The sequence below is a fragment of the Alligator mississippiensis genome, chromosome 11, assembly GCF_030867095.1.
Source record: "Alligator mississippiensis isolate rAllMis1 chromosome 11, rAllMis1, whole genome shotgun sequence".
Lineage (NCBI taxonomy): Eukaryota > Metazoa > Chordata > Crocodylia > Alligatoridae > Alligator > Alligator mississippiensis.
In genome coordinates, this window is record NC_081834.1 from 62841932 (window position 1) to 62867938 (window position 26007).

General features: G+C 52.0%; 1 protein-coding gene across 1 annotated transcript; it reads left to right on the plus strand.

Moving 5' to 3' along the window:
* Window positions 1–25196, plus strand: LOC102574135 (DLA class II histocompatibility antigen, DR-1 beta chain). The gene is made up of 9 exons (XM_059714144.1): window positions 1–42; window positions 2687–2882; window positions 3047–3151; window positions 9312–9422; window positions 17972–18244; window positions 18858–19139; window positions 19320–19550; window positions 24867–24977; window positions 25189–25196. Exons 1-9 carry the CDS (start codon window positions 1–3, stop codon window positions 25194–25196), a joined length of 1359 nt encoding a protein of 452 aa, XP_059570127.1.
* The last annotated feature ends 811 nt before the right edge of the window (window positions 25197–26007 follow it).

A 26007-nucleotide genomic window follows, 5' to 3' on the forward strand; every position in this document is an offset into this window, starting at 1 on the left:
ATGAGGAAAAGGAAGATCTTCTCCGTCTATTTCTGTGCCGTGGTAAGTGTGAGCTCTTGGAGTGCTCCTTCAGAAGGAGAGTTGTGAAGGGAGACTTGGGGAAAGTTTGTCAAGGTTGGAAGTGTTGGCTTCTTTTGCTTTGGGTGTTCTTGGGATCTGCATGAAGCCGTCAGAGCTCTTGAGGTGTGAGTTGAAGTGTAACTGCAATGGTCTTTTAGAAGGAAGTTCTATAATTCTCAGTATTCTGTAATAGGAGATAATTGTGCTGATGTGGTGAAGGAAATGGGCATTGGCAGCGTCCTTCTCTCTGCTGCTTTTATTTGTGGCATATTATGGGTTGTCCTTAATATTTTGGAGATTGTTCCTTGTAGTTGTGGTTGAAGGGGGCTTGAAGTGGTTATAACAGAAGTTTCTCCAGTTGACAGTTGTGTGTGTAGATGAAGAAGTGGACTGCCAACTAGGATTTGGGGGGTCTCAGGCCATCAAGACTGAGCTATGATGGTGGGCTGATAGCACTGAGTCAGGTAGGTGGGGTTCCCCTTTCTAGGGGGAGGGTCTCTATAGGGCATGGATGAGTCCATCTGGGTGCTGTGGGGGGAGCTCAGTGCTTCTGTCTATTGGGTTGCACCCCAAAGATGCACCCAAGAGATCCCTCAGCAGGGAGGGTATAGAGAGTGTCAGTCCTACCCGAAGGGGCTGGGACATCCCAGGAGAATGGCAGGGCTTCTTGCTTTGCTGATCGCTGGACTCTCCATCCAGCCCCGCTTGAAGGCTGCCATGGGGCCAGGGCAGGTGCTGGGAGTCCTGCACCCTGATCCCGAGCACTGGCTCCTTTCTGAGCAGGGAGAAGTGTGGAGCAGAGCCCTGCTGAGCCCGGGTCTGCCTGGCAACAGATGATGCTTCTCAGCCCTGATGCTGACTGGGCCTCTTGCCTGAGGGTGCCCAATTCACAGGGCTGGGGGCACCGTGAGGCGCTGATAGTTGGAGCTTGGTAGAGTGATTCTCACTTTGTGGGTAATGGACTTCTCAGATCCATTTCCTGTGCAGTGATGGGGATTGGTCAGAGCCTGGAGCTGGAAGCTGCTGGGCTGGGGCTGTGCTGGTGACACTAGTGCTGAGAACACACGTGTCTCATTGCACAGAGCCCCCAGGTGAGCTGAGACCCCTCCTGGGGCACCCATCCTGACTGGTGCTTGGAGCACTGGGGGGATTATTCCTGACATGCTTTGTGGGGGACACACAGGGGTCATACCCAGGGGGTGGATGGAGACAGGTTGTTAGAGGGCAGCAAGATCCAGCTGTTGGGGCAAAATCAGACTTGGTGGATCCAGGGGGGTGCAGTTGCATCCCCTCCCTTGGATACCTGCTCCATCCAAACGTTTAAAACCAATCACCAGTGGCATTTCTACCCAGGCAGTGCTGAGACTCACCATTAGTATCATGGCTTTGTATCACCCCTCTGATTCCTGCTAATCTCTTTACCACACTGCTGTGAATGATCCTTTCTCCTCTTTTAATGGTGTGGAGGTTTCACTGTTCAGCCTATCCTTTCTTCTGCAGTGTTGCTGTCTGTTAGCTATGCCTGCTCAAGTCTCACTTCTGTTTCACAGCCCTACAGACTGTTTTTTAGCTCTACCTAAAAACCTTCACTTTGGTGTGGTCATATTTACTCAGGGGTGGAAGTGACTGGCTGCAAAATATTGGAGGTTCTGTCTAAATGCTTAAAAAGACAAGATTTTGTGTAATGACTGCAGGGATAATCTTTTGGCTGTCTTGAGTGGTTTTGGCCTAGTTTGTTGTGTTCAACTTTCTTTATAAAAGTCTAGCAAATCAGTACCCTTTCCCATGGTGCATTTTGTTTTTGCTTTGATTTTAACCTAACACAGTGCTAGCCCCTTAGCATATTGATAAAGCACCTACTTTCTCATTTAACTGGAAAAACTGGACACCAGAATCATCTCTTGTCAGGAGGGGAAGGGAATGGGGTGCTGGGGGGGCGGGGTGTGCTCCTCATTCTCTCCCGGTCACCTTGATGTCTGGAAGGGGTCTTCCATTTCTGATGCAGGGGGACCTCCTGTCTCAGAGGTGGCACCAGAGCTGGGAGCATTTCCTGGGGCATCCGCTGCTTTTTTTAAAGTGTTTTAGGATAATCTTATGATTATTAATCATTTCAGGGCCTGATGCAAGCATAGCTATATATTTTAACTATAAATAATATAGAAGTGTATAAATATGTAAAATAAATTTTAACTTGACTTTGATGTTCAGCGTTAGGACAGACAATCTGCATTAATGGTCAAATAGTATGTTACTTTAAAACAACAACCCTCCCCCCCCCCAATTTCTGATCCTTGCCTTTCTGAAGCTAACTCCAGACCCCCAGACCTGGCCTATCTCTTTCTCCTAAGGGGTGTGATTGGGACATGGTTTCCCCTTGAGCCTTTTCAAGGTTGTGTTTCCCAGGGAAACACAAGGGTTGGGGGCGAAGAAAATGGGGTTGGAACTGGAAGTATGTTGGGGATGGCGAGTGAAGAATTCCCCAGTGAGGGATAGGTCTTTCCCAACTTACTCTTTTTCTTTGTCTCTCAAAAACACAACAGTGAAACCCAAGGTGAAAGTCTTCCTTATGACAGTGGGGGCTCATTCTCACCCCAACACACTGGTTTGCTTGGTGATGGGGTTCTAGCCCGGCGGGATCGAGGTGAAATGGTTGAAGAACGGGCAGGAGCAGACGGCTGGAGTGGTGTCCATGGAGCTGATGCAGAATGGAGACTGGACCTTCCAGATCCTGGTGATGCTGGGAATGACTCCCCGGAGCGGGGACGTCTACACCTGCCAGGTGGAGCACAGCAGCCTGCTGGCCCCCCTCATTGTTGGCTGGGGTAAGAGGCCCTGAGCCCCTCGGGGACATCCCTTACTCTGTGCAGACCCTCAGGGGCTGGCTTAGGTCAAAGGCTCTTCTTTGTCTGGGGCAGAGGGCAGGGGTGTGAGCAGGAGGTGGGAGCCTGGGCTGAGCCACCCCCCTCTGGGCTTCTGTCCCACAGAGGTGCAGTTGGACTTAACCACAAGAATCTGACGGGGGTCGGGGGCTTTGTGCTGGGGCTGATCTACCTGGCGCTGGGACTCCTTGTCTACCTGAGGAACAAGAAAAGTGAGTGTGGCAAGGGCAGGGCAGCAGCACCATATGTCCCCATGGGGCAGTGGGATGGAGCATGTGTTATGGGTTAAATCAGGCTCTCTCCATAACCTGCAAGTCCTCTGAATTTCCAGGGGATGCAACCTCTGAGATCTCCTCCTCCATCACCTGTTTGTGCTTCTAGATTTAACTGGGTCCCATGTTGGTCTCTGTTTTCCCCTACCTCCTTTGTCTTTCAATTATTTGCCTCTTGCATGTGGCACCTTTCCAGGCTAGCCAACCCAAGATTTTCTTTTAATGACAGTCTTCAAACTTTTTACTGAGAATTTTTTTTGCTGATGTTTTACTGTCAGTACAGAAAAAAAAATCTTTTATTGGCAGCCCTGTTTGGAGTCCAGCAATGGTTTTACACCTTACCGCCCTCACAAGAGGGGTCCCTATTCACCTCATACTCTGACAGCCCTCACTGCACCCCACGCCAGGCTGCCCCTCCCCGCTCCCTGTTTTACCCCTTGAAGGTCTTTTCTTATCACTAGGAAACAGGCTCTAGTGATCCAGAAAGTCCTGACAGACCATTCACTGTGCTGGGCTTTTTTCCTGTTTGGACACTAGGTGGCTCTGCTCCACTTTCTCTGTGCAGCATTGATGTCTGAATGCCATTGAATTCAGGGGAGTAATCGAATGAGCTCAGGGCTTATTTTTATGGAGGCAAAATTAATTTATGGATAGTCTGATTTTTTTAGGCTGGCTGTTTATGGACTGTCCATACATTTACAGACCGTTGGCAATGCTGCATCTTTCCTTGGAGCCCAGTGTGCTTGAAACCTATCCGTGAAGAGTTGTACTGGGTTTATGCATCTCACACAGGAAAGGCCTTGATCCTTCTGCTCCTGCTTCACATTCCCTTCATGACCTGTTCAGAGAGTGCATTTTAATTCTGCTGTGTTGCTTTCTGTTGTTCCCCCTGCTGCTCAGTTTGGGACCTTTGACTCCCTTCCAAAGGTCCTGTTGTCATTGCACCCGGGGCTGTGTCAGAGGGGCTATATGAGGGGAAGCATAGACTATAGCCCCAGTGTGTGGGGCAGGGGGTGGGTGTTTGGGGTGGGAGGTGTGTGAGACATGGATGTGTACATGCCTACCCTCCCATATTTGTGCACCCACAGTGGGCATAGGGCTGTAGCCTGACTGGACTGGCATAGGCAGGAGTTGCCTTCGCAGCCCAGTGGCCCGGACTTGTCATGGGAGGGCAGAGTGAGGCAGCGGGACTCATTGTTGCCACTGCCACTGCATCCCCTGCACCAGTCATGCCACCAGCAGTGTGAGGAGTAACAGATGGGGGGTGGAGGGGGCACACTGCCCTCGCCTTCTTCTAGCACCATCTGCTCATGCTGGGCTGCGACTCTACCCTGCTGCCATGGCCCAGCCACCACCACTGCTCCCCTCAGGCCACAGCTGGACCCTAGAAAGGAGGTTGTGTGGTGGGCAGTGCCCCAGTCCACCACCTTGATGTTGTCTATGCCTCTTCCTCCCCTCCACCCCATAGACTTACCTGCAGGGAGCTGCAGAAATGCTCTGCACACTGCCTGGCTGCTACATTCATGTATGCATGTGCACATGCACATGGTTCCCTCTGCTAATCACGCTCCTCCCACTCACCCCAGCCCCAAGCAGGTCCTTGCAGGCTGGAGCTCTGCTAGCCTGCAAGGGGAAACCTACACTTTCCTATGTTTTTCTCCTTTAAAGGAAGCTCTATTTTTAAAGTTTGTTGATCTGTTTTTTAAAGTTTGTTTGTGACCTTTTCATATATTCTCATGACCCACATTTGGGTCATAACCCATGTGTTGAGAAATGCTAGACTATACGGTGGGGGATTGGAGGGGATACTTGGGTTTCTAGTTGGGGACACTCCATATTTTGTTGCATCAGGGGCTGGAGTTTTCTGTTGGGACCAGTTACCCCTGCCCAGGCTCTGACAGTATTTCTCTGTTTCCCAGGGCACCCTGGTCCCCAGCCTGCAGGTGAATCCCATCTCCCTTCAACCCTGTTGGACCCACCTCTTCATATACTGTCTGCAGCTATTCTCACTTTCTCCATTCCATCTATATGCAGGTGGGAGTGGGCTTCTGGGTCACAGTTTGATGGGCATCTACCCCAAGCTGGTGCTGAACTATGGGCCCTGCCTTTCAGGGGGCAGGGCAGGGGGGCAGTGCAGAGCTCTGTATAGACCTGGACCCTTTTTTCCTAACGAGGTTGTAGGGAGAGGAAGGGGTGGTGCAATGGCCTTCATTGATTCCCCAATGAGGCCTGACTGTTCCCTTCCCCTGAAAGCCCTAGGGCACCTCTGATACAGAAACTTTATTGGAACCTAGAACTTACCCAGCTTAAAAAAACCTTCTCAAGGTTACAAAAGACTCCTTGCAGTGCCACCCATCCCCAAACCTGCCCTCACCCTTCTTAGCTGGGATAGGAGGAAAATGACCCCAGTAACATCCAAGGGCTCATAATCCACAGGTTCCACCTCTTTGATTCATTCATAGGGATCCTGCTATAAGTCATTAGTCCTGGATCTCTTTCTGGCAGGGCTGAAAAGCTGGTCACCCACTTCCAACAATCTGGGCTGGGGTCATCGGTTATAGGCAGCCTCCTGCCTTCCCTGAGCCTCTTGTAAGCTGTCCTTGGCCACCTCCTTATCTGGCTTCAGTGGCTTACACAGCTGAAAGATGTACTGCATCACATTTTGGTGTTGGACCCCTCAGTCTTCCTAGTCATCTTCAATCAAGTCAAGGACCATGCACAGCTGTCATCCATATTCTCTCTCAGATGAGGAGAACCCCACTGAGGTTTGTAGTGCCTCTCAAGCCATGAATGTCATCAGTGCTGAGAGCTGGCTCCAATGTCTTGGGTCCTTTCTGATAAACTTTTTTGTTAGCAACTCTTCACTGCTCCATTAAATCCCTCTACCAGGCTGCCTGTGTGAGGGTAGGAAACAGGCTGGTATCCTTTTTGTGCACAGGGTTTTCCACCCCTCTTGCATGATGTGAGCTACCTTGATCTGTTAGGATCTCCCATGGCAGCCCCACCCAGGTTCCTCAGATATCTGCTGTGGTTTCTGCCCTTGTGGGGACTGCCAACAGCCTCCTATCATGTCCTCAATAAGGCCTGGTCCTATGGGCAATGAACAAGCTCAACACCCAGCTTGTCGCCCTCCACCCAAAAAGCCTTTGGCAGCTATGATGAAGGGGCTTCCCTAAGAGGAGAAATCAATGGTGCCAAGCCTATTTAGCTTAGAAAAGAGATGCTTGAGGCAGGACATGAGAATGGCATACAGGATACTAAATGGTGAAGAGAAAGTCAATAGAGATTTATTCACCATCTCTTACTACAGAAGAGGTAGGGATTATAAAATGAAATGAGTAGGCAGTAAATTTAAAGGAATACATGGAAGTTCTTTTTCAGACCCCATGTAATTAAAGTGTGGGGCTCATTGCCACCAGGTGAAGGGGAAGCTGATGGTGTGACCAGATCCACAGAGGGGGTGGGTGGACACATTCTTGAAGGAAAGCAGGGCATCAGGAGCTTTGGAAAATGGCTTCTGAGTCAAAACTTTTTGGACTTTAAAATGCTAGAGGCTGCTAGGGCAGAATAACAGGGGCAAAACTCTGATTACAGCCAGTTCTCTCTCCCTTTCAGCCTCTGCTGCTGTGTGACACAGGCCTATTTGTGTGCCATGGGGTTTATGGGCTTTAGTCCATCATGAAAAACTTTAAGATTCAGCCCATCATGGAAAACTATAAGCCACCCTCAATAAGGGAGACTACTGGGGGATACATCAGCTGTTTACATGGGATAACTAGAAAGAAAACAGGAATGGGAGTGAGGTTACAGCTCAATAACAAGGGATCTGGAAGGGGACACCAAGCAGAGCACATTGACTAGTACCCACTGTGGCGGGCCAGTAGGGGGAGCTCCTGTGTTGAGCCTCATACCTCACTATGCTCATCCACCTTCCAGACTCCACCTGTCTCTCCAGGAGCACCTAAACCCTGGCAGACTCCCTTTTGAGCCCCATCGCAGAGTCCAGGGGTAATGTGTGCTGCCACCACCCCGAGAAGGGACTGGGTCCTGTGTCCTCGGGGAAACACAGGCCTAATAATCCTATGGGTACTTGATCCAATACAAGAGCTTGGGGCACTTCCCCAAGTCGGGGGTCAAAAAGGATAGTCTCCCTTAGTCTGCAGACCCAAGGAGCCTCCTGGGCATAATTAAACCCACCCCTCAATAAGTCTCCCACACTAGGTACAAAGGAGAAGTTTATTGGTTACAGAGGGTAGGGTTAGATTAGGGTACAGGTTAGAGCAATATCAGAGAACTCCCATAGAGCAAACTCCTGTGGCTGGGGTAGCCTTTGATCTCGCATCTGAGTTACTGCAAGCTATATATCTAGTTGGATCTCAGCTAGCTTCCTCACAAGTATCATCCAGAGGCAGTTGGAGAATCCCTCTGGAGGCAAGCAGTTCCTTGATCATGAGTTTTGAGAGAGAGAGCCAGTTTCAGATGGTACAGCTCTTCTTTGTTCATGGGTATCCCTCATGGCTGCTGCCCCCTCCTCCTGGGCCATCCTTAACTTATATAGCCCTTGTGACCTCATTTACCTGGTCCAATGGAGGCCAGCACCTGTTGGCTGTCAGCCAACCAATTTGAAATACATCACTAGTTGCCGGGCAGACTCTAGCCCACCAGGGGGGAAGCCCCTCACCCAGGTATGTGATGCCAGTCACGTAGGCAAAGGGAGCAGATTTCCCCCCTCCCTCAGGAATGTATCCAGCTCAGGTTACCGAAAGAGATAGGGTAAGGATGTGTCTCCCTGCTTGGCCCATCCTTATTAAATTGTCACAGAGCAGAGACTTTGGGGAGAGACAAAGGTGGCTTTCTGCCACACCCACTGCCCCCTGAGTTGAGTCAAGGGGGTGAAACTTTGCCCAGAGACATGAGCAATGGAGTTATAGGAAGACAGTCCCATAGTCAACTGCATTCTGCCAGCTGGAGCCTCCTTCCTGGTCTTGTAGATGGCAAGCTTGGCTAGGAGGAGTTTGACCAGGAGGTCCTGGGGCTTGGTGGAGCCATGGATGGAAGTTCTGGTTTTTTGAGATGGCAGCATGAACTGTGGGTGAGATTTTTCACAAGACAATGTTGCCCACTTTAATTCCCACAAATGCCGTCACCTACACAGACATGGGAGGGGCAGAGCTGCTCCTATGGTGGCTAGGGAAGAGGGAGCCAGGCAATCCTTTTGTAGTGTCCACAGTTGGGCTTGTCTCCTTTCTTGAAGATTGTCACAGTCATGGCATCTATGAGGTCATCTGGGATTTCCTTATCATTCCAATCCTTAATTAGAGGGCATGAAGCTGTACTGTAAGCTCCTCTCCCCTTGTTGATGATTTTGGTGGGGATTCCATTAGATCCAGACACTTTGTTGTTCTTCATCTGCTTGAGGACTTTCCTCACCTTGCCAAGGGTTGGAGGGATTCCTCGATCATCTCTGACTGGGTGTTGAGGGATGGAGTTGAGAACACACTCATCAGCTACAGTCTTGGTTGAGGTCTTCAAAATGCTCCTTCCATTGGGCATTGATGGCTCCCCTTTCCTTGATCAGGTCTCCTTTATCCTTAGGTCTCAAGAGGGTTGTTTCTGGAGTGCTCCTACACTCAGATGGCTTTGGTGGCATTGAAAAACCTAGCATACCATGGATGTAAGTGAGATATTGAATCTCCTTGACCTTGTCTTCCCACCAAAATACTAGATCAATAAATGAGAGCCTGACAAGGGCGGGAGGTGGGGGGAGAAAATTTTCACCTGGGATGGACTCACTTTCCTTCCCAGCTCATTCTCTCTATCTCTTCCCCTCTCAGTGAAGCATAAGGTGAAAGTCTCCCCCATGGAGCGGGGACATCTACACCTGCCAGGTGGAGCACAGAAGCCTGCTGGGGCCCCTCACTGTGCACTGGGGTAAGAGCCTGGGAGCCTGGGGGAGCCTCAATGTCCTTTAAAGCCCTCTTCCATGTGCACAGCCCCTGAAGGCCTGTCCCTTTCCAATACCAGAGGCAGAGGTCAGGGGTGTGAGTTGGGGGCAGGAGCCTGGGATGAGCCACCCCCATCAAGGCCCCTGTCCCCACAGAGGTGCACTCAGCCACAGCCAGGAGAAAGATACTGATGGGGATTGGGGCCTTTGTGGTGGGGCTGATCTTCCTGGCACTGGGACTCCTTGTCTACCTGAGGAACAAGAAAGGTGAGTGCAGCATGGATGGGGAAGTGGATCTGGGGCTTCCTTGGCAACGTGCTGGACCTGTGGGCCTTGCTGCAGGCTCCCCTCCCCCTCAGCCCCCAGCACGAGCTGTCCTGGAGTCTGGCAGGGGCCTTCTAGGTTCTCATGTCCTGGGACTGGGGATGAATCCCACTGTCCCCACTCCTCTGAGGGGCAGGGCAGAGCAGGGGCCATGGCTGGGCACAGCTGTCCCTGCTATGACTCAGGGCATTTCCTGTCCTCTGTTGCAAGGAAGTGACCCTGCGTTAGGAGGTGACACTTCCAAGAGAGTGGGGGCACCTGGGTGTAACCCACTGTGTGACTTCATGGTGCTGTGATATTGGGGGGTCCTTTAGCCACAAACCTCTCTCCCCCATCCTGCTGTTTGTCTGCTGGGACAAACCAAGATTTGCCCCAGGAAAAACTTTCTATCCCAGGAGAGCTGAGTTCCAGCTGCCCTTGGCCCAGACCTTGCTGCTCCTGCAGAGGAAGCTTTGCCAGCTGGTGGGTCAGACTGATTTTGTTCAGTGCAGAATGCAGGTGTGAAATGTCTGCAGGTGTCAACTGTTGTGGTCTTACCCTTAGCCCGGACAATCAATGAGGAATGTGGAAGAGTAAAAGGTTTGTTTCACCTACAGCAGACCCTGAGAGAAAATATACATCTTGGTTTTGAATGGCAAAGGGAAGCATAACAGGCCTCTCTTGGAGTGAGGTGATGATGAGGAGCAGCAGCAGGAGGTAGACAGGACTGCTCGTGGCTCTGCTCCCTGTGAGGCCCACGAAGCTTTCATTTTGACTTCCATTTTTTCCTGAGAACCAGGAGAAGCACCTCTTACCATATATCTCACTGTAGTATGGACAGGGTCCTGGCCCCTGCCACTATTCCACAGAAACAGCCTGGTGGGTGGGGAAAACTCACCTGTCTAGTTATGGATGCACAGTGCAGCTCAGGTAGCCAGGAGAGCACAGCTGGCAGCAGTCCCAAGAGCACAAGAACACATGCTCTGGGGAACCGGCCCTGATTGGCCGGTGACAGATGAGAGGCACTTTAAAGTGAGCATGCCGAGGGAAGCTCAGCGCTCGGCCTCCCCAGGAAGAAACCTGACTGGAGGCAACAGGAAAGGCAATGAACCTGGAGGAGCAGCCCAGCATGCTGGACCATCAGGAACTGCAGAGAACGAGACAAGCCCTGAGAAGAGAGATCAATCCATATTAGAGCTACTCCCAGGGCCAGAGTGTCCTGCGCCCTGCCACTCCAGACGAGTCTCTAGGGAGACCCTGGAACCTGTCAGATCCCCGCTCTGGCCTTTCCCTAGCGCTGCTAGTCCCTGCCCTCTGCTGATGTCTCTCCCCTCTCTCCCTGCAGGGCTCCTGAGTTAAATCCTGCAGCTTCTGGGCCTGCATTGCCCAGCGTGATTCTCCAACCGAGGTCTCCTGGCACCTGTCCCTGTGTCTGGAGCTCTTCTCACTTCCCTGCCATCCTCACATAGACCCCTGGGGCAGAGTCCTTAGAGTTGGCCTTTTCTCAGCCTAAGGTGCATCACATCTGCACTCACTAATGCTACTGGTTTTTGGGGGATGCCCAGGGGACTCTGATCTGAGACACAGGGGGAGCAGCAGTTGCCATGCGGGGGGGAGCTGTCACAGTCCATCAGATTGGGCTTTTCCTGAGACCCATGCAGTGGTGTCCTGGGGGGGGTTGGCTTCCCATGCTTTGTTTGTAGCCCTCCTTCCCACCCAGTGGGTTGGGTCTCTTTAGTCATTCTGGCCGGATATTCTGGCTGCTGCCCCTCCCCTGTGGCCACCAGTGTGCCGCACTAATCCCCCATGGACATGCAATGGGCCAGGAGGCGGGGCCCCACACAGGCCGATTTGCCTTGGGCCCTGCACCCTTCTTGGATTGTCCCTGGGGTGGGGGGCACAAGTGCAGGCATTGGCCCCTGGGTGCCAAGGACCTTCGGTACACCACTGGACTCCTGACAAGCTAATTTGCCATAGAAATGTTTGATGGCTTAAAATGGTATTTAAAGGTTTGCATTGTAAGAGTTGGCTTACAGGGTGTGTGTGTGTGTGTGTGTGTGTGTGTGTGTGTGTGTGTGTGTGTGTGTGTGTGTGTGCACACGCTTGTCAGCCTAGAAGCTTGTTGCTGGAGTCATTTATTTCTGAATGGCCTTGGGCAGCATGAACATGGCCTGTACCTCACTGATGGTCTGTGGAAGTGTGAGATCAGAGCACTTGGGAAATTATGGCTGCCTGCTTTCTGGAGAAGGGGACCTATCATTTGCAACACAAACGAGATAAAAGGTGTGATTCCTAAAGTTGGCAAAATTTCCTCCACTAAGAGCTGGCAAATGTTAAGGGAGTCAGGTGAAGCTGAGGCACTTGGGATTGAAAAGCTGTGCCTTGGCCCATCTTGGCTTGCTCTCAGTGGTCAAACAGCAGACAGCAGAGAGGGGTTTGGGGCTGTGGGACTCCTCTGAAGCTGTGACCACTCTCCAGGGTGTCACAGAAAGGATGATACATAATTGACTCCAAGATGAACATGAGCCGGCAGTGTAATGAGGACATCAACAAGGCCGATCGCACCTTATAGATTCATAGATTCATAGATGTTAGGGTCGGAAGGGACCTCAATAGATCATCGAGTCCGACCCCCTGCATAGGCAGGAAAGAGTGCTGGGTTTAGATGACCCCAGCTAGATGCTTATCCAACCTCCTCTTGAAGACCCCCAGGGTAGGGGAGAGCACCACCTCCCTTGGGCGCCCGTTCCAGACCTTGGCCACTCAAACTGTGAAGAAGTTCTTCCTAATGTCCAGTCTAAATCTGCTCTCTGCTAGCTTGTGGCCATTACTTCTTGTAACCCCCGGGGGCACCTTGGTGAATAAATACTCACCAATTCCCTTCTGTGCCCCCGTGATGAACTTATAGGCAGCCACAAGGTCGCCTCTCAACCTTCTCTTGCGGAGGCTGAAAAGGTCCAGTTTCTCTAGTCTCTCCTCGTAGGGCTTGGTCTGCAAGCCCTTAACCATACGAGTGGCCCTTCTCTGGACCCTCACCAGGTTATCCGCATCCCTCTTGAATTGCGGCGCCCAGAATTGCACGCAGTACTCCAACTGCGGTCTGACCAGCGCCCGATAGAGGGGAAGTATCACCTCCCTGGACCTATTCGTCATGCATCTGTTGATGCACGATAAAGTGCCATTGGCTTTTCTGATGTCGTGCATCAACAGGTGCATGACGAATAGATCAAAGGAGGTGATGCTCCCCCTCTATGCGGCACTGGTCAGGCCGCAGTTGGAGTACTGTGTCCAGTTTTGGGTGTTACACTTCAAGAGGGACGCGGGGAATCTGGAGAAGGTCCAGAGGAGGGCCAGTCGTATGATTAGTGGCCTTTGTGATAGACCCTACAGGGGGAGGTTGAGAGAGCTGAATCTCTTCAGCCTTCACAAGAGACGGCTGAGGGGAGATCTTGTGGCCGCCTATACATTTATTAGGGGAGGTCAATGGGGAATAGAGGAAGCGCTGTTTCCTAAGGTGCCCCAGGGAGCGACTAGGAATAACGTGTGTAAACTAGTTTAGAGTGGATTTAGGTTAGATATTAAGAAAAAATGTTTCACAGTAAGGGTGGCCAGGATCTGGAATGGGCTTCCAAGAGAGGTGGTGCTGTCACCTAGCTTGGAGGTCTTCAAGAGGAGGCTAGATAGTCACCTGGCTGGGGTCATCTGACCTCGGTCCTCTTTCCTGCCAGGGCAGGGGGGCGGACACGATGATCCATTGTGGTCCCTTCTGACTCTACAGTCTATGAATCTATGGGACGATGCAGAACCCCTGAGCTTGAAGTGAGGGCAGGATTCTGACAACATTGAGGATTCTGCCTGGGATGGGGGTTCCCCAGTAGCTGAGCTCACTGACTGGGGGGGTGGGGGTGGTCCCCTGGTGGCCGATCATGCTGCCCCTTGGTAGAGGGGGACTCCCCCCATGGGCAATCTTACTCCCTAAAAAGCAGCCCCACTCACCAGCCAGCGCTCACCGAGGGGGCACCAGCACTCCTGCCTGCCCCCTGCCCGCTGCATAAACAGGGAGCGCAGCCTGACAGGGGGTGTACCGGTGCTCTCAGGGGGTATGTGTGCACCCCCATGAACCCCCTATGCATTGCCACTGACAGCAATGTGCCTAGAATCCCAGGTTAGACTGGGAGTTGTGACCCAGGAGAACACCTCCCTGTGGGCCAGGAAAGGAACTTCCCCAGACCTCCAATAACCAGGGAAACATTTAATCAGCATTTTCTAACTTTGGGGGGGCGCATCTCCCAATAGGTCTCCCATGCCAGGTACAAAGGAGAACTTTATTGGTTACAAGGAGTAAATTTGGAATAGGGTACAGGGTAGAGCAATATCAGAGCAAATAGTGGCATGGTAGCCTTTGATTACTCATCTGTGTTACTGCAAGCTATATATCTAGTTATCTCTCAAGTAGCTTACTCCCAAGGATCATCCAGAGCAGGTGGAGATTTCCTCTGGAAGCAAGCAGTTCATTGACCATGAATTTCAAAGGAGCATGCGAGCTTCAGATTTTTTTAAAAATTAAAAATATAAACTTAAAAACACAACAAAATTCATAACAATCCAGAAAACCTCTTTCTTCTAACAACACATATTACATCTTATAAACACATAAACAACTCATAAAGTAACATTTCATTCTCATTTACACAAACCCTTTGTAACTTATTCACATATATATTTTTCCTGCTTACAAGAACAAGTCCCAACAACTCAAATAAATCAGGATCTTTCTAACCCCATCCCTTATATACACCATGGCACTCAATACCAATAATATCCATTATCCACTTATACCGATTAACTTTTTTCCATTTCACACAAAAGTACAAACCGTTCCCTCTCCCCCCACCCATCGCTTTCTTCTTCCCTTACCCAATAGAGCGTGAATTTCAGATGGTTTAGCTTCTGTGAGAGTTCTCATCATGGCTGCTGCCCCGCCTCCTGGGCAGTCCTTAACTTGTATAGAACTTACGATCTCATTTACCTGAGCCAATGAAGGCCAGCAATTGCTGGCTGCCAGCCAACCAATTTGTAATGCCTCACTGGTTGCCGGGTAGACTGGCAGGGTCTGTAGCTCCCTCCTAGTCATGTTGGCATTGCTTAGACCAATAGGGAGCTTAAGCCCCCACCCAGGTGTGTGAGGCCAGTCATGTAGGTAGAGGGAGCAGGTTTCCCCCTCCCTCAGGATTATATCCAACTCAGGTCACAACTCAGGGTTACCTGAAGCTGATGGGGCAGAGGTGCCTGCCCTCTGCAGTGACCATGGTAACCAAATTGTCAGATTGGGCATCCACCTGATAGCAGAGTTTGGGGAGAGACAGAGATGGCATTCTGCCACAAGCCTTGAGCTGGGGGGACCCCCGTACATCTAGCAGAGCTCTGACAGTCGGCTCCTTGCTGTTGTACCAATCTGCACCTGAACCTGGCACCCACCCCCAGCTCCCTGCTGCTGGTACCCCCTGAGACTACATCCTAGTGTCCCTTTGTGTCTCAGCATAAAGAGTGGAGAACAGGACATAGTGCCTTTTCCCTCTTTTGGCACCAGTTCCATTGTGGCCCTGTGAGAAAACCTCTCCTGTCTTGTGCCCTTTTTTGGTCCCTTTGTGCACAGAGTGGGTCAGTGCTGACATCACACCCTTGTCTTTCCTGCATGGAACATCATCTTTCTCCTTCCATGTAAGGCTGAAAGAGTGAATGGTGAGAGCCAGAGGGTCAGGGAATAGAGACAGTCAGGTCCCTGGCCTGGGATTCAGCCCCTGGGATCTGGGCCTTGATCTGCCACTGAGGAAGGCATTGGATTGCTCTGGGCCCCGGTTGCCATCAGGAAATGGGGTCGAGGGCTCTTCCCAGCCTCATGAGGTATGTGGGGGGAGGCATCAGGAGCTGTAGGATTTCCAACACTTTTTGGAGAATTCAGTTCCCTGTGAAGAGACCAGCCAAGGACCCCTGTGGACTCCTAACCCCAAAACTGGTGATTTCATCTCTGGGTGTGAGGGAAAGCTCCATGGCTCTGCCTCTGGGGCTGGACCTAAATCTTTCTCTGGGACTAAATTAACCATCCAGACCCGAGTGATCCCCAACACCCCTAAGTGCAGATCTATCAAATCAATGTCCTGGGTACTTGGCAGGGCTCTCTGCTTTGGGGGTGGCTTGCTCCTGGGCTTTCCCAATAACTAGCACCATCCAGACACTGCTATCCAGCACCATCCAGGGGCTGCTATGGTGTCAGAGCTGGTGCTGGGGAGCCCTTTTAGAGAGAAGGTTCAGGCTGAACATCAGGAGACATTACTTTATAGTTAGGGCTGTCAGGCTCTGGAATGGACTCCTAAGGGAGGTGGTGCTCTCTCCTACCTTGGGGGTCTTCAAGAGGAGGCTGGACATATATTTTTCTGGGGTGTTATGACCCCACACTCATTCCTGTCCGGGGCAGGGGGTCGGGCCTGATGATCTGGTTAGGTCTCTTCCCACCCTAAGCACTATGAAACTATGAAACACCCCAGACACTGCTATTTTGGGACATCAAGAAGAAGCACGTGGTGGAGCCTTTCTGAGCCTGGCTCTTCCTGGTGACAGATGATGCTACCCATTCTCATTTTTAAGTGGTCCCCTTGGCTGGGGCTGTCCCATCCCCAGGGCTGGGGTAGCATCTGGGATGATGCCCAGATCTGGGCAGAGAAGTTCTCATTTTGGGGGGAATTGATGGTTTCTCAGCTCTGTCTCCTGCACAGTGATGGGGACAGGTGAGAGCCTGGGGGCTGGAAGCTGCTGGGATGGGGCTGTGCTGGTGACACTAGTGATGCTGAGAACCCACATGGCTTGTTGCATGGAATCCCCAGGTGAGTAGAGGCTTGTAACCCCCATGGAGCCTTGTCTTGGGCAGGGGCTGGAGGGTGCTGGGGGGATGGGTACCAACAGGCCATGTTGTGGAGGCACCAAAGGGGGAGGAGGTGATGTGGGGCTAGTGGGTTCTCCCTGGTGGAGCAGAGGCAGGGGACAGATGGGTGGGGGCAGTGTTACTTAAATTGCTAATTGCTCAAATCATGAGTGAGACTTTATAAAGGGGGATAAGGCAAGGTGCCATGTTTATTGATTACCTGAGTTAGACATAGAGGTTCGGACACACCATTCATACAAACACACACAAATCATCATACACATCATTACACACAGACATATACATACACAAAACAACCATTCCATCTACACATACACTAGATACAGTTACCAGCAATAGTTGCTCAATTTTAGCCCAGGGTGGCCAACCTGGGCTTACTGAATAGATGATGATGATTTGAAGATAGCAGATTTGAAGATAACAGTTGGAGCAGGGTGAACAGTTGCATCTGTGCTCAGATGAAACAGCAATATCGAAAGAGACTTACCCAACTTGGCATTTTCAAAGTGCTTTTTTATAGGGCTCAGCATCCTTTGTTTCAGTGCTTTGGGGTTTTTCCATGCCCAGCTTCTGTTTTTGCGGTTGCTCATCTTTTGTCTTCAGCTTATCTTAGCCTTGGAGTGTTCTTGCTGCCCGTCTGGCAGGGTGGGTGTTTTCCTTCTCCTCCTTGTTTTCTTTGTGCTGTGGACCTAAAAAGAAATTTTCAGTCATTTATTAATTAGTTTACTAACTGGTAACTTACATTTAGCGCCTTGTTGCTTACATGAACATTTAAATCTTCTTCTCCCATCTCTATGCCATTTTCTCACCATTCACCCTTTTACACGCACTCATACATAAAATCTATGCAAAGTTCATTCACTTACGTCAAGCAAAAGGTTGCAAAATAAAGTTTTCAAGTTGCTTACAGGACGAGACTAACATGGTTACATTTCATTACTATTACACTCCATGTTAACATCAGCTACCTTAATTTAGTTCATGCTACAGCAGCAGGGTCCCCAATGTGGTGGGGAAGGAGGTGGACATGGGCAGCAGGATCACAGCACTGTTGCAAGGGCAGGAGCAAGGGGCGGTGGGGGAGGGACAGAAGCTGGGAGAGACGGCAGGTCCCCCTGGTTTGGGCTCAAGGGGTAGCAGAGATTCATGGGGGTGGCAGGTGGATGAGAATATCAGGGTCTCTTTGGTGGGGCAAGATGAGGAGCCTTGTGCATTAGGCAGTATCACAGCCGTGCAGGGGGCAGCAGGAAGGGGAAGCAGGGCTGCTTCAGAGAAGGGCAGTAGACAGGTGGGGAGCAGTGAGGTCTCCCCTGGAAAGATGACTGCTGCCTGGGTAGGCTGCGGCAGGGGTGGGAGGGTTCAATGGTGGCTATCAGAGATGGGAGGGGGCAGCAGAGCCATGCCAAGTTGTGGGGCAGGAGGGGTTGGAGGCTGCCAGGAGCAGGCAGTGGAGTCACCTCCGGGGGCTGTGGAGATGCCCCACACAGCTTTGTCCCTCTGCCCAGTAGGAGCCGTGCTGTGGCTGGGGAGGTTCCTGACCTGTGCCTTGTCTGCCCCCCCCGCCCCCCCCCAGAGCATTTCCTGTTGCAGGGGAAGGCTGAGTGTCTCTACACAAATGTGTCCCAGCGGGTGAGGTTTGTGCTGAAGTTCATCTGGGACCAGCAGCAGTACGTTCACTTCGACAGCGATGTTGGCGTGTTTGTGGCTGACACTGTGCTGGGTCAGCCTGATGCCACATACTGGAACAGCCAGAAGGAGGAGTTGGAGTACACCCGGGGTGCAGTGGACAGTGTCTGCCAGCGCAACTATGGGGTGGCTGAGCAAGCCCATGTGCTTGGCCGCAGTGGTGAGTCCCTGGATTCCTGGGGTCTTTGTTGTCCTCACAGAGGTTGGGGGAAACAGCCAAAAACTCACGCTGTAGCTCCCCACAGTCCTCTGCTCACTGTAGTCCTGGGCTGTGCCCAGAGATACCCACTTCCACCTATACAGGTGGCAGGGCATATGGGGGATGGGGGGGGGGGGGAGATATGGACACCTTTATTCGGTGCTCTTTTCCTTATTTAAAGTCTTCAGGGGAACCTTATCTTTTCATTTTAGAGTAGTCCAGGTGGATTTTGAAATTCCAAATAAATATGAAGATTGGTTTTCAGAAAGCAAATCTTCATCCTTGAGAAAATGGAGTAAAAACATTAGATTTAAATAAAGATAATAGAAGAGGCTTTATCCCTGTGCTCTGAGTCTAACAGTCCTTGTCTCTGCTCTCACTGGGAGCAACCAGAACCTGATTTCCCTTTTTTTTTGCTTTCTGGCCAGATCCTGCCTAGAGTGACAACAGTCAGAGGTGGAGATAACTTGGAGGGTGGGATGGGGAGGGAATGGAGAAACAGGGCCTTTGTTTAGGGGAGGGTTTCTCTTTCCCAGATCCCTCCCTCCTTCTATCTGTCTTTCCTCTGCCCCAGCGAAGCCCAAGGTGAAAGTCTCCCCAGCAAAATCAGGGGCCCAGGCCCACCCGGACGCACTGATTTGCTTTGTGACGGGGTTCTACCCAGGCAACATTGGGGTTAAGTGGTTGAAGAACAGGCAGGAGCAGACGGCCGGAGTGGTGTCCACAGAGCTGATGCAGAACGGAGACTGGACCTTCCAGATTCTGGTGATGCTGGAAGTGACCCTCCACAGCTGGGACGTCTACACCTGCCAGGTGGAGCACAGCAGCCTGCCGGGACCCATCACTGTGCTCTGGGGTAAGAGCCTGGAAGCCCGGGGCAACCTATGATCCTCTCTGTCCTTTTCCATGTCTCTGGTCCCTAAGGGGCTGTCCCAGGTGACAGCCTCTTCTCCCTGGGGGCAGAGGGCCAGGGTGTGAGCAGGGGCAGGAGCTCAGACTGAGCCCCTCCCCACCCCCTGATCTCCGGTTCCCCCAGAGGTGCAGTTGGACTCATCCAGGAACAAGATGCTGACAGGGATCGGGGGCTTCGTGCTGGGGCTGATCTTCCTGGCGCTGGGACTCCTCATCTACTTGAGGAAAAAAAAAGGTGAGAGGGACATGGGTGGGGCAGCAGCACTGGGGCCATGGTCTTACACCACGGCCCAGTGTGTGGGGGTGCCCCACATCTATGGGGAAGAGCAGCTCTTGGTTTCTAGGCGAGACAGGGGTTGGAGCTCTGACCCTGCAGGACCCATTTTCCCCATCCCAGTCACTGTCCATGTCTCCCTTTGGTTTCCCTGGAGCGTTGTCCCCAGACTGCAGGTCATTTCATCCCCACATTCCCCAGGTAGATCCCCCTCCCCCCACAGACACTGAGAAGAGGTTTTGCAGGGTGCCTGTCAAGTGGATGATCCAGTCCTGAGGTTCCTGGCACCTTCCAGGTAATATAATCTCTACCCACTCTCCCTGCAGGGCTCCTGAGATAGATCTTGAGGCTTTGGGGCCTGCGTCTTGCATGATTCTCCAGCCAGAGCCTCCTGGGACCTCTCCTGCATCTTGGGATCACCCCAGCACCCTCTGCCCTGGCCCAGCTGCCAGCATCCCTGGCATGAGGTCCTTTCATATCCATCTCTTTCTTGTGCTATCACCACCTCTGTCCTGGGCTGCCCCTTCCCAGGGGCATCCTCCCTCTCCTACACATCTGTTTTGTTCCCTGGGGTGACTCTATGGATCCAGACCAACTGCAAATCCTTTCCTGCCCCAGCCCACCTGCAGAGCTGTACTTCAAATCCCTCTGTCCACTCCCTGCAGTGCAGCCATGTGGTGTTTGGGATTGAAGTAGGCAGGGAGGCTGCTGTGAAGCTGGTGGCTGTGATTACTACTGCCCTGGCTCACCACTCTTCCTGGAGACTCTTCCTGTCCAGGAGGTCCAGCAAGGAGAGGGACAGATAGGGGGAAAGTGTAGCTAGCCCACCCATGCCCAATGCCCACCCTTGCCCACCCATGCCCAATGCCCACCCATGCCCAGTGCCCATGCCCAATGCCCTTGCAAAGGGTTTCCTGATGGAGCTGTGCTGGGCACTGAGAAGGACTGAAGACTTGATTTAGGAATGGAAGAAGCCTGTGAATAAACTCTGAGGTTCAGGGCAGAATGGGACCCCAGGCTTCGTTTTCAGTGCCCAGCCAACGAACACTGGGATGGGCTGATGGTGGATGCAGGTTCCTGCCTCATTGGGATCTAAGTACATCCTTGTAATGACCAAGCTTGTGGCTGCATTGTGGGGGACCAGGAGCCATCACATAGAGAAATGGACTTCGCTGTCATGGATCTTGTTACTGCTGTGTGCCCACTACCACCATCTTGCTCACCATCTTGCTCCTTGCCAGGACTCTGAGCCTTATTAAAGTCTTCTCCCGCAGCAAGCTCTCAACTCCTCATATGTCAGAGGCAAGAGCCATGAGCTTGTACCCCATTTGCCCCCACCTGGGACCACTGAGTCTCTCAGAGGCTTTGGGCAGGTGTGCCCGGCACTCTCAGGCAGGCGCAAGTCTCGAGGAGGTGCAGTGGGAAGGCTGCACCCACCTCCCTTTCAGACTGAACCATGACACTGGAAACTCTTGGGACTTACTGAAAGCCCCCAAAGCATAGATTTCATAGATTTCATAGACATTAGGGCCAGAAGGGACCTCGGAAGATCATTGAGTCCAGCCCCTGCCCAAAGGGCAGGAAGTCAGCTGGGGTCATAGGATCCCAGCAAGATAAGCATCCAGTTTCATCTTGAAGCAGAATGAGGTAAGCAGGTAAGACTCCCCTCCATGCTGTTGCGTCCCCTCCCCTACCCCATCTGCTGCTGCTGCTTTCCCTCCTGTCCCAGAGTGGGGGATGTTTTAGAGATGCTCTGCCAGCTTCAGCTGGGACACTTGGGGGTTGGTCTCAGCTTGGGCAGTGGTGACGGGTGGGGAGGTCCTCCTTCTCACACCTGTTTCCACTGGGCCAGGCAGCATGGGGGAACCCATCACCCAGCCCACCGCTCCTGTTGTCCCAGTTGAGCACAGCCCAGCTGTAGTGGGCAGAAGTGGCTCCAAAGCTTCCCTCAATCCAGGGAAAATGGGGAAAGCAGCAGCCGTGAATGGGAAAGGTGTAAAAGGGAGGGGAGAGGACCTGGCTGTGGTCATGGAGGGAAAGTGGGGTTTCTAACCTGCTCTGGGGGTGTTAAAAAGTCCTTTAAGGCTCCCACAGCTTGGTCTTCTCCCACCAGGGCGTGGGGAAGCATGGAAGCAGCTGGGATTTAGGGTGCACCCACCCCTGCAGCCCAGTTTGCTGCTCCTGCCTTTGCCATAGGGGATTGGCTGGACTCGAACCCAGAGGGTCCTGCCTAGAGGGTCTTTCCCCTCCACTCAGGTACACAGTGATGCTACATTGAGGACAGGAAGGAATTTTGCCTCATACTCAGGTTGGTATGGATTGGGGGCAGTGGTTTGCATTCCTCTATAGAGGGGACATGGCCTCTGTCTGGGATATCTGGAGCATATAGTAGCAACCTGTTATAGAAGCAGGGCGTTGGCTGCTGTGGTTCCCCTGCTTTATTTGGAGCAGGCCAGAGCTGACTGCTTCCTTTTGCTCAGATGTCTGATAATGGATTTGTCTGGGCTAGTTTGGACAGGGCTGGTCCTGCCTCAGGCACTAAAGGTGACTTCTGATGATCTCTTCCAGCTCCACTTCTCTACAACTCTGAAACCTTGGCTCTGCCCCTCTTAGGTTGTCCTGTCTCCCCACTTCCGCTGTAATCCCAGTGGAGATGACCTAGACTTGGCACCCCCCACCCCCGTCCCACACAGTATCTGTATCCTCTCCCTGGTTTTGTGCCCATAAGCAACTCATGGATTGTGTGTGTGTGTGCGACACACCTACCTCTTCCTTGTGCAGACAGCAGAGGGGTGCAGGGAGTCTCGGCCAATCGGAGAAATCCTTGTACATCTGCTCTGATATACACTAATTAGCAAGTGTTGGAGCAGACTCTATTAATCAATTGGCACACTCCAGCAGCCTCCATGTCACATCTATTCAGCATCGCCACACTTCAAAATGGTGGCAGGGGTGCTATAGCTGAAGCTTGTTGAATAAGCTTTAATTAAAGTGCTCCTGCCATCATTTTGAAGTGTGGGATGCTGAATACATGACATTGTGGGCACTTTAATTACAGCAGCTCTCAGCGACATTCTAATGAAAGTGCTCCTGACCTTCCTGGAGCATGTGTCAAGACACCCAAGTTTCCAACATGGTGCTGGGCCAGCACATTGCCCAGCCCTGGAGCATCTGGATGGAGATGCTGCAGTACTTCTGGGGAGAAGTGGACCACTTCTGCCAGCAAGCCTGCTGGGTGGCTGAGCAGGATGGGGTGGTCAGCTGCAGAGGGGATCCCCTGGGTGTCTGAGGCCTTCTTTGGCTTGAAGTTGTGGTGGGGTTGGGGTGGAATCAAGACCATAACCAGTCCCACAGCTCCCTCCTCACAATGGTTCCAGTCTAGAGACCTCCCTTCCAGCTGGGGGATGAGGGAACAAAAGATGGGCATTAAATCTGTGAGGTAAATAGCTGAAAAAAAAATCACAGAATCAGACCAGGCCTTCAGGGCATCAGAGCCAGTTCTAAGGCAGAATAATCTCCATCCAACCCCTCCTAGACAAGCCCTGGTCTCACTTATTGCCAACACTACCCTGTTGCAAGGCTACTAAGCCCATTTCCCACAGAAGCTAAGAGCAGCTGCTCCAGGTACAGCAGTGTCCCTACACTGCAAGGGGTGTTCAAATGCACTGCAGAGATCCTAGGCAGAGGCCACCCCCCACCCCCCAACAGCAGAGGGAGACACCCCCCCACAATACCCCCCCCCCCAGTCTGGGCAGGGGTTAAAATTCCATCCTGACCCCCAGTGCAGCATCTCGGTGACCATAAGCAGAGGGGAAAGACGATTTAGCCAGGGACCTCTGGTTTTAATTCCCAGCAGAAACATTCACACAGCCCACTCACACCCCCAGCCTGGGCTGCAGCCAACACCTGACACTGCTGAGAATGGTGGAAACCCCCTGGCACCGCTAACAACAAGAGTGCAACACAATAGAGTGACAGGAAGTGGGAGGAGGTCACACTGATGATGGAGGGAGGCGGGGGCAGGAGCATTGGCGGTTTCAGAAATCCCCCAAGGACAGTGGGAAGCCAGAAGGAGCACAGCACTAGCTGGGATGGGGTATTGGGAGCCTCATTGAGCAGGTGGGTTTGGGCTTTAGTCCCTGGGGCAGGGGTGATGGTGTCAGTGCAGGAGCCAATCAATCAGTGACTGAAATCATGGCAGCCATCTCCCTAGGGGAAGCCTTCCTGGAAACCATTGATAGTCATCAGATTGGAAACCTTTCTGGAAACCACTGATTGTCACCCTTCAGTGTCCAGTCCAGGTGGGCATTCCCACTGGAGCCACAGGGTGTCAGGGGGACTGTGAACCTCACAGATTTTCCTTGAGGCAGGGACCACTTCCTGCTGTCTGGAAGGGGGAACCAGAGTGGGGCCTTTACCCACCGCCCTCAGCCTTCCAATGCTTCGCAGATTTCACATTTCCGAAACATTCGAAAATGTTGAACAGTCCCTTGGCCATGCCCCAATCAACTTGTTGCTCCTCACTTGGGTCAAATGCCTGCATTTGAATGGCAATGGGAATGTCATCCCAGTGGTCAAAATGTCCTGGGATAAGGGCTGGGTTTCAATGATTGGGATGATGGTGCCAGAGTCCTGCACCCACTACCATATCCCAGCATCCAGGCATGAACATGGGGAATGATATATAACAACACAGCTATAAAACATGGCCTAAAAAATGAAAATATTCCCCCTTCCCCTGAGGGAGTCATTTGTTCAAAAAGCAGCTAGGAACCTCAAGCTTTTGATCGAAGCTTCTGGAACCAGCCAATTGGCCTTTGCCCAGGGAAGCCCCAGGGTCAGGGGGTGGGAAAGCAGATGGGATGGGAGCAGAGGAAGAACAGGGTGTTTCACTGTGGCAAGGGGTGCCATTTCCTAGCCTGTCTTCTTTCTTCATCTCAGTGAAGCCCAAATTAAAATTCTCCTCCATGACATGGGGGACTCAGCCCCACCCGGACATGATGGTTTGCTTGGTGGTGGGGTTCTACCTCAGTGGGATCAAGGTCAAGTGGTTCAAGAACGGGTAGGAGAAGATGGCCACAGTGGTGTCCACGGAGCTGATGAAGAACAGAGACTGGTCAGGTCCTGGTGATGCTGGAAATGACCCCCTGAAGCAGGGATGTCTACAGCTGCCAGGTGGAGCACAACAGCCTGATGGACACTCTACCGTACACTAGGGTAAGAGTCTGGGCTCTTGGGGCAGCCCATGAGCCCCTCAGGGCTGTCCTCAGCGTGTGTAATCCTTGAGGGGCTGATCCAGCTGAGAACCCCTTCCCACACCAGAGGTAGAGGGCAGGGGTGTGAATAGTGGGAAGGAACATAGAGTGAGCCATCCGCCTCTGACTCCTGTCTCCACAGAGGTGAAGTCTGACTCAATCAGGAGCAAGATGCTGATGGGGGTCAGGGGCTTCATGCTGGCGCTGTTCTTCCTGGTGTTGGGACTCCTTGTTTATCTGAGGAAAAAGGAAGGTAAGTAGGACACTGTGAGCGGGCCTGAAATTTTGACCTACTGCTGCACTGGAATACCACCATCCTTCATCACACTCTCACTCACCCAACATGCCTTGATGGTTTGATTTTCATGGGGAGGTTGGATGACTTCAGACAAAGATTCATCTGGCAGAGTCCTGGTTTTTCTTCATGGCTCAACTTCCCCTACACTCTGCCCCTTTTCTCTCAGACCTGTGACGGAAAATCCCTGTTGGTCTGTGTAACAGGTTGCCCTCCACAGCGGCATTTTTTTTCTTGCTATCGGCAGCCTATGAGGGATACCCTTGAACTTCCTCAGTGCTTCTCAGATCCCACTTTTGCTCTCCTGCCACGACTTGATGGAAATATTATACAGATGTTCTTATAAGCAGGAGACTGCCTATTGTATTTCTATGTTGGTGTTCTCAGCCACCACAGGCCTTCACCCCTGTCTTTCTCTAGCTAGGCCTACCAGTCCAAACCCACCAGATAAGGTTTGACTCTGAGGGCCTAGCTCCTTGATCTTGGGGCTCATGGCCCTCCTTTTGCCTCCCACATGGAGCCTAGGCTCTCTGGTCCAGCGTTTTGTCCACTAGCTTCTCAGCCAGAAAGCTGCAAGTTCAAGGTTGGGCAGTGGTCCTGATCTCCCACTAGCCCAGCCCAAAAGCATGCAACTGCACACCCTGGTGCACTATGTTCCCTTGGCCTTTTATGGCACTCCAAGGCACTAATGAGGCTTCTTCCACCCCTACAGCTTTGTCCGCAAACCACTGGTCTGTCAATCAACAGCAACAACCAAAACAATTATATATATATACACACACAGTCAGTTAGTGGGTTCTAACCACAACAGAAAATAGAACTTAAAGACGGCAGCATGCCAGCTGACATTTTCTTTGTGGTTTGGTGCTTCTGCTTCCCTGCTGCCTGTAATGCTCCTCCCTGTGGTGCTGCTGCCACTTCCCTGAGTATCAGCAGCAGGTCCCTTCTTACAGCAGTCAGACCAGCAGCCAAGCCTCTCTGTGGACCT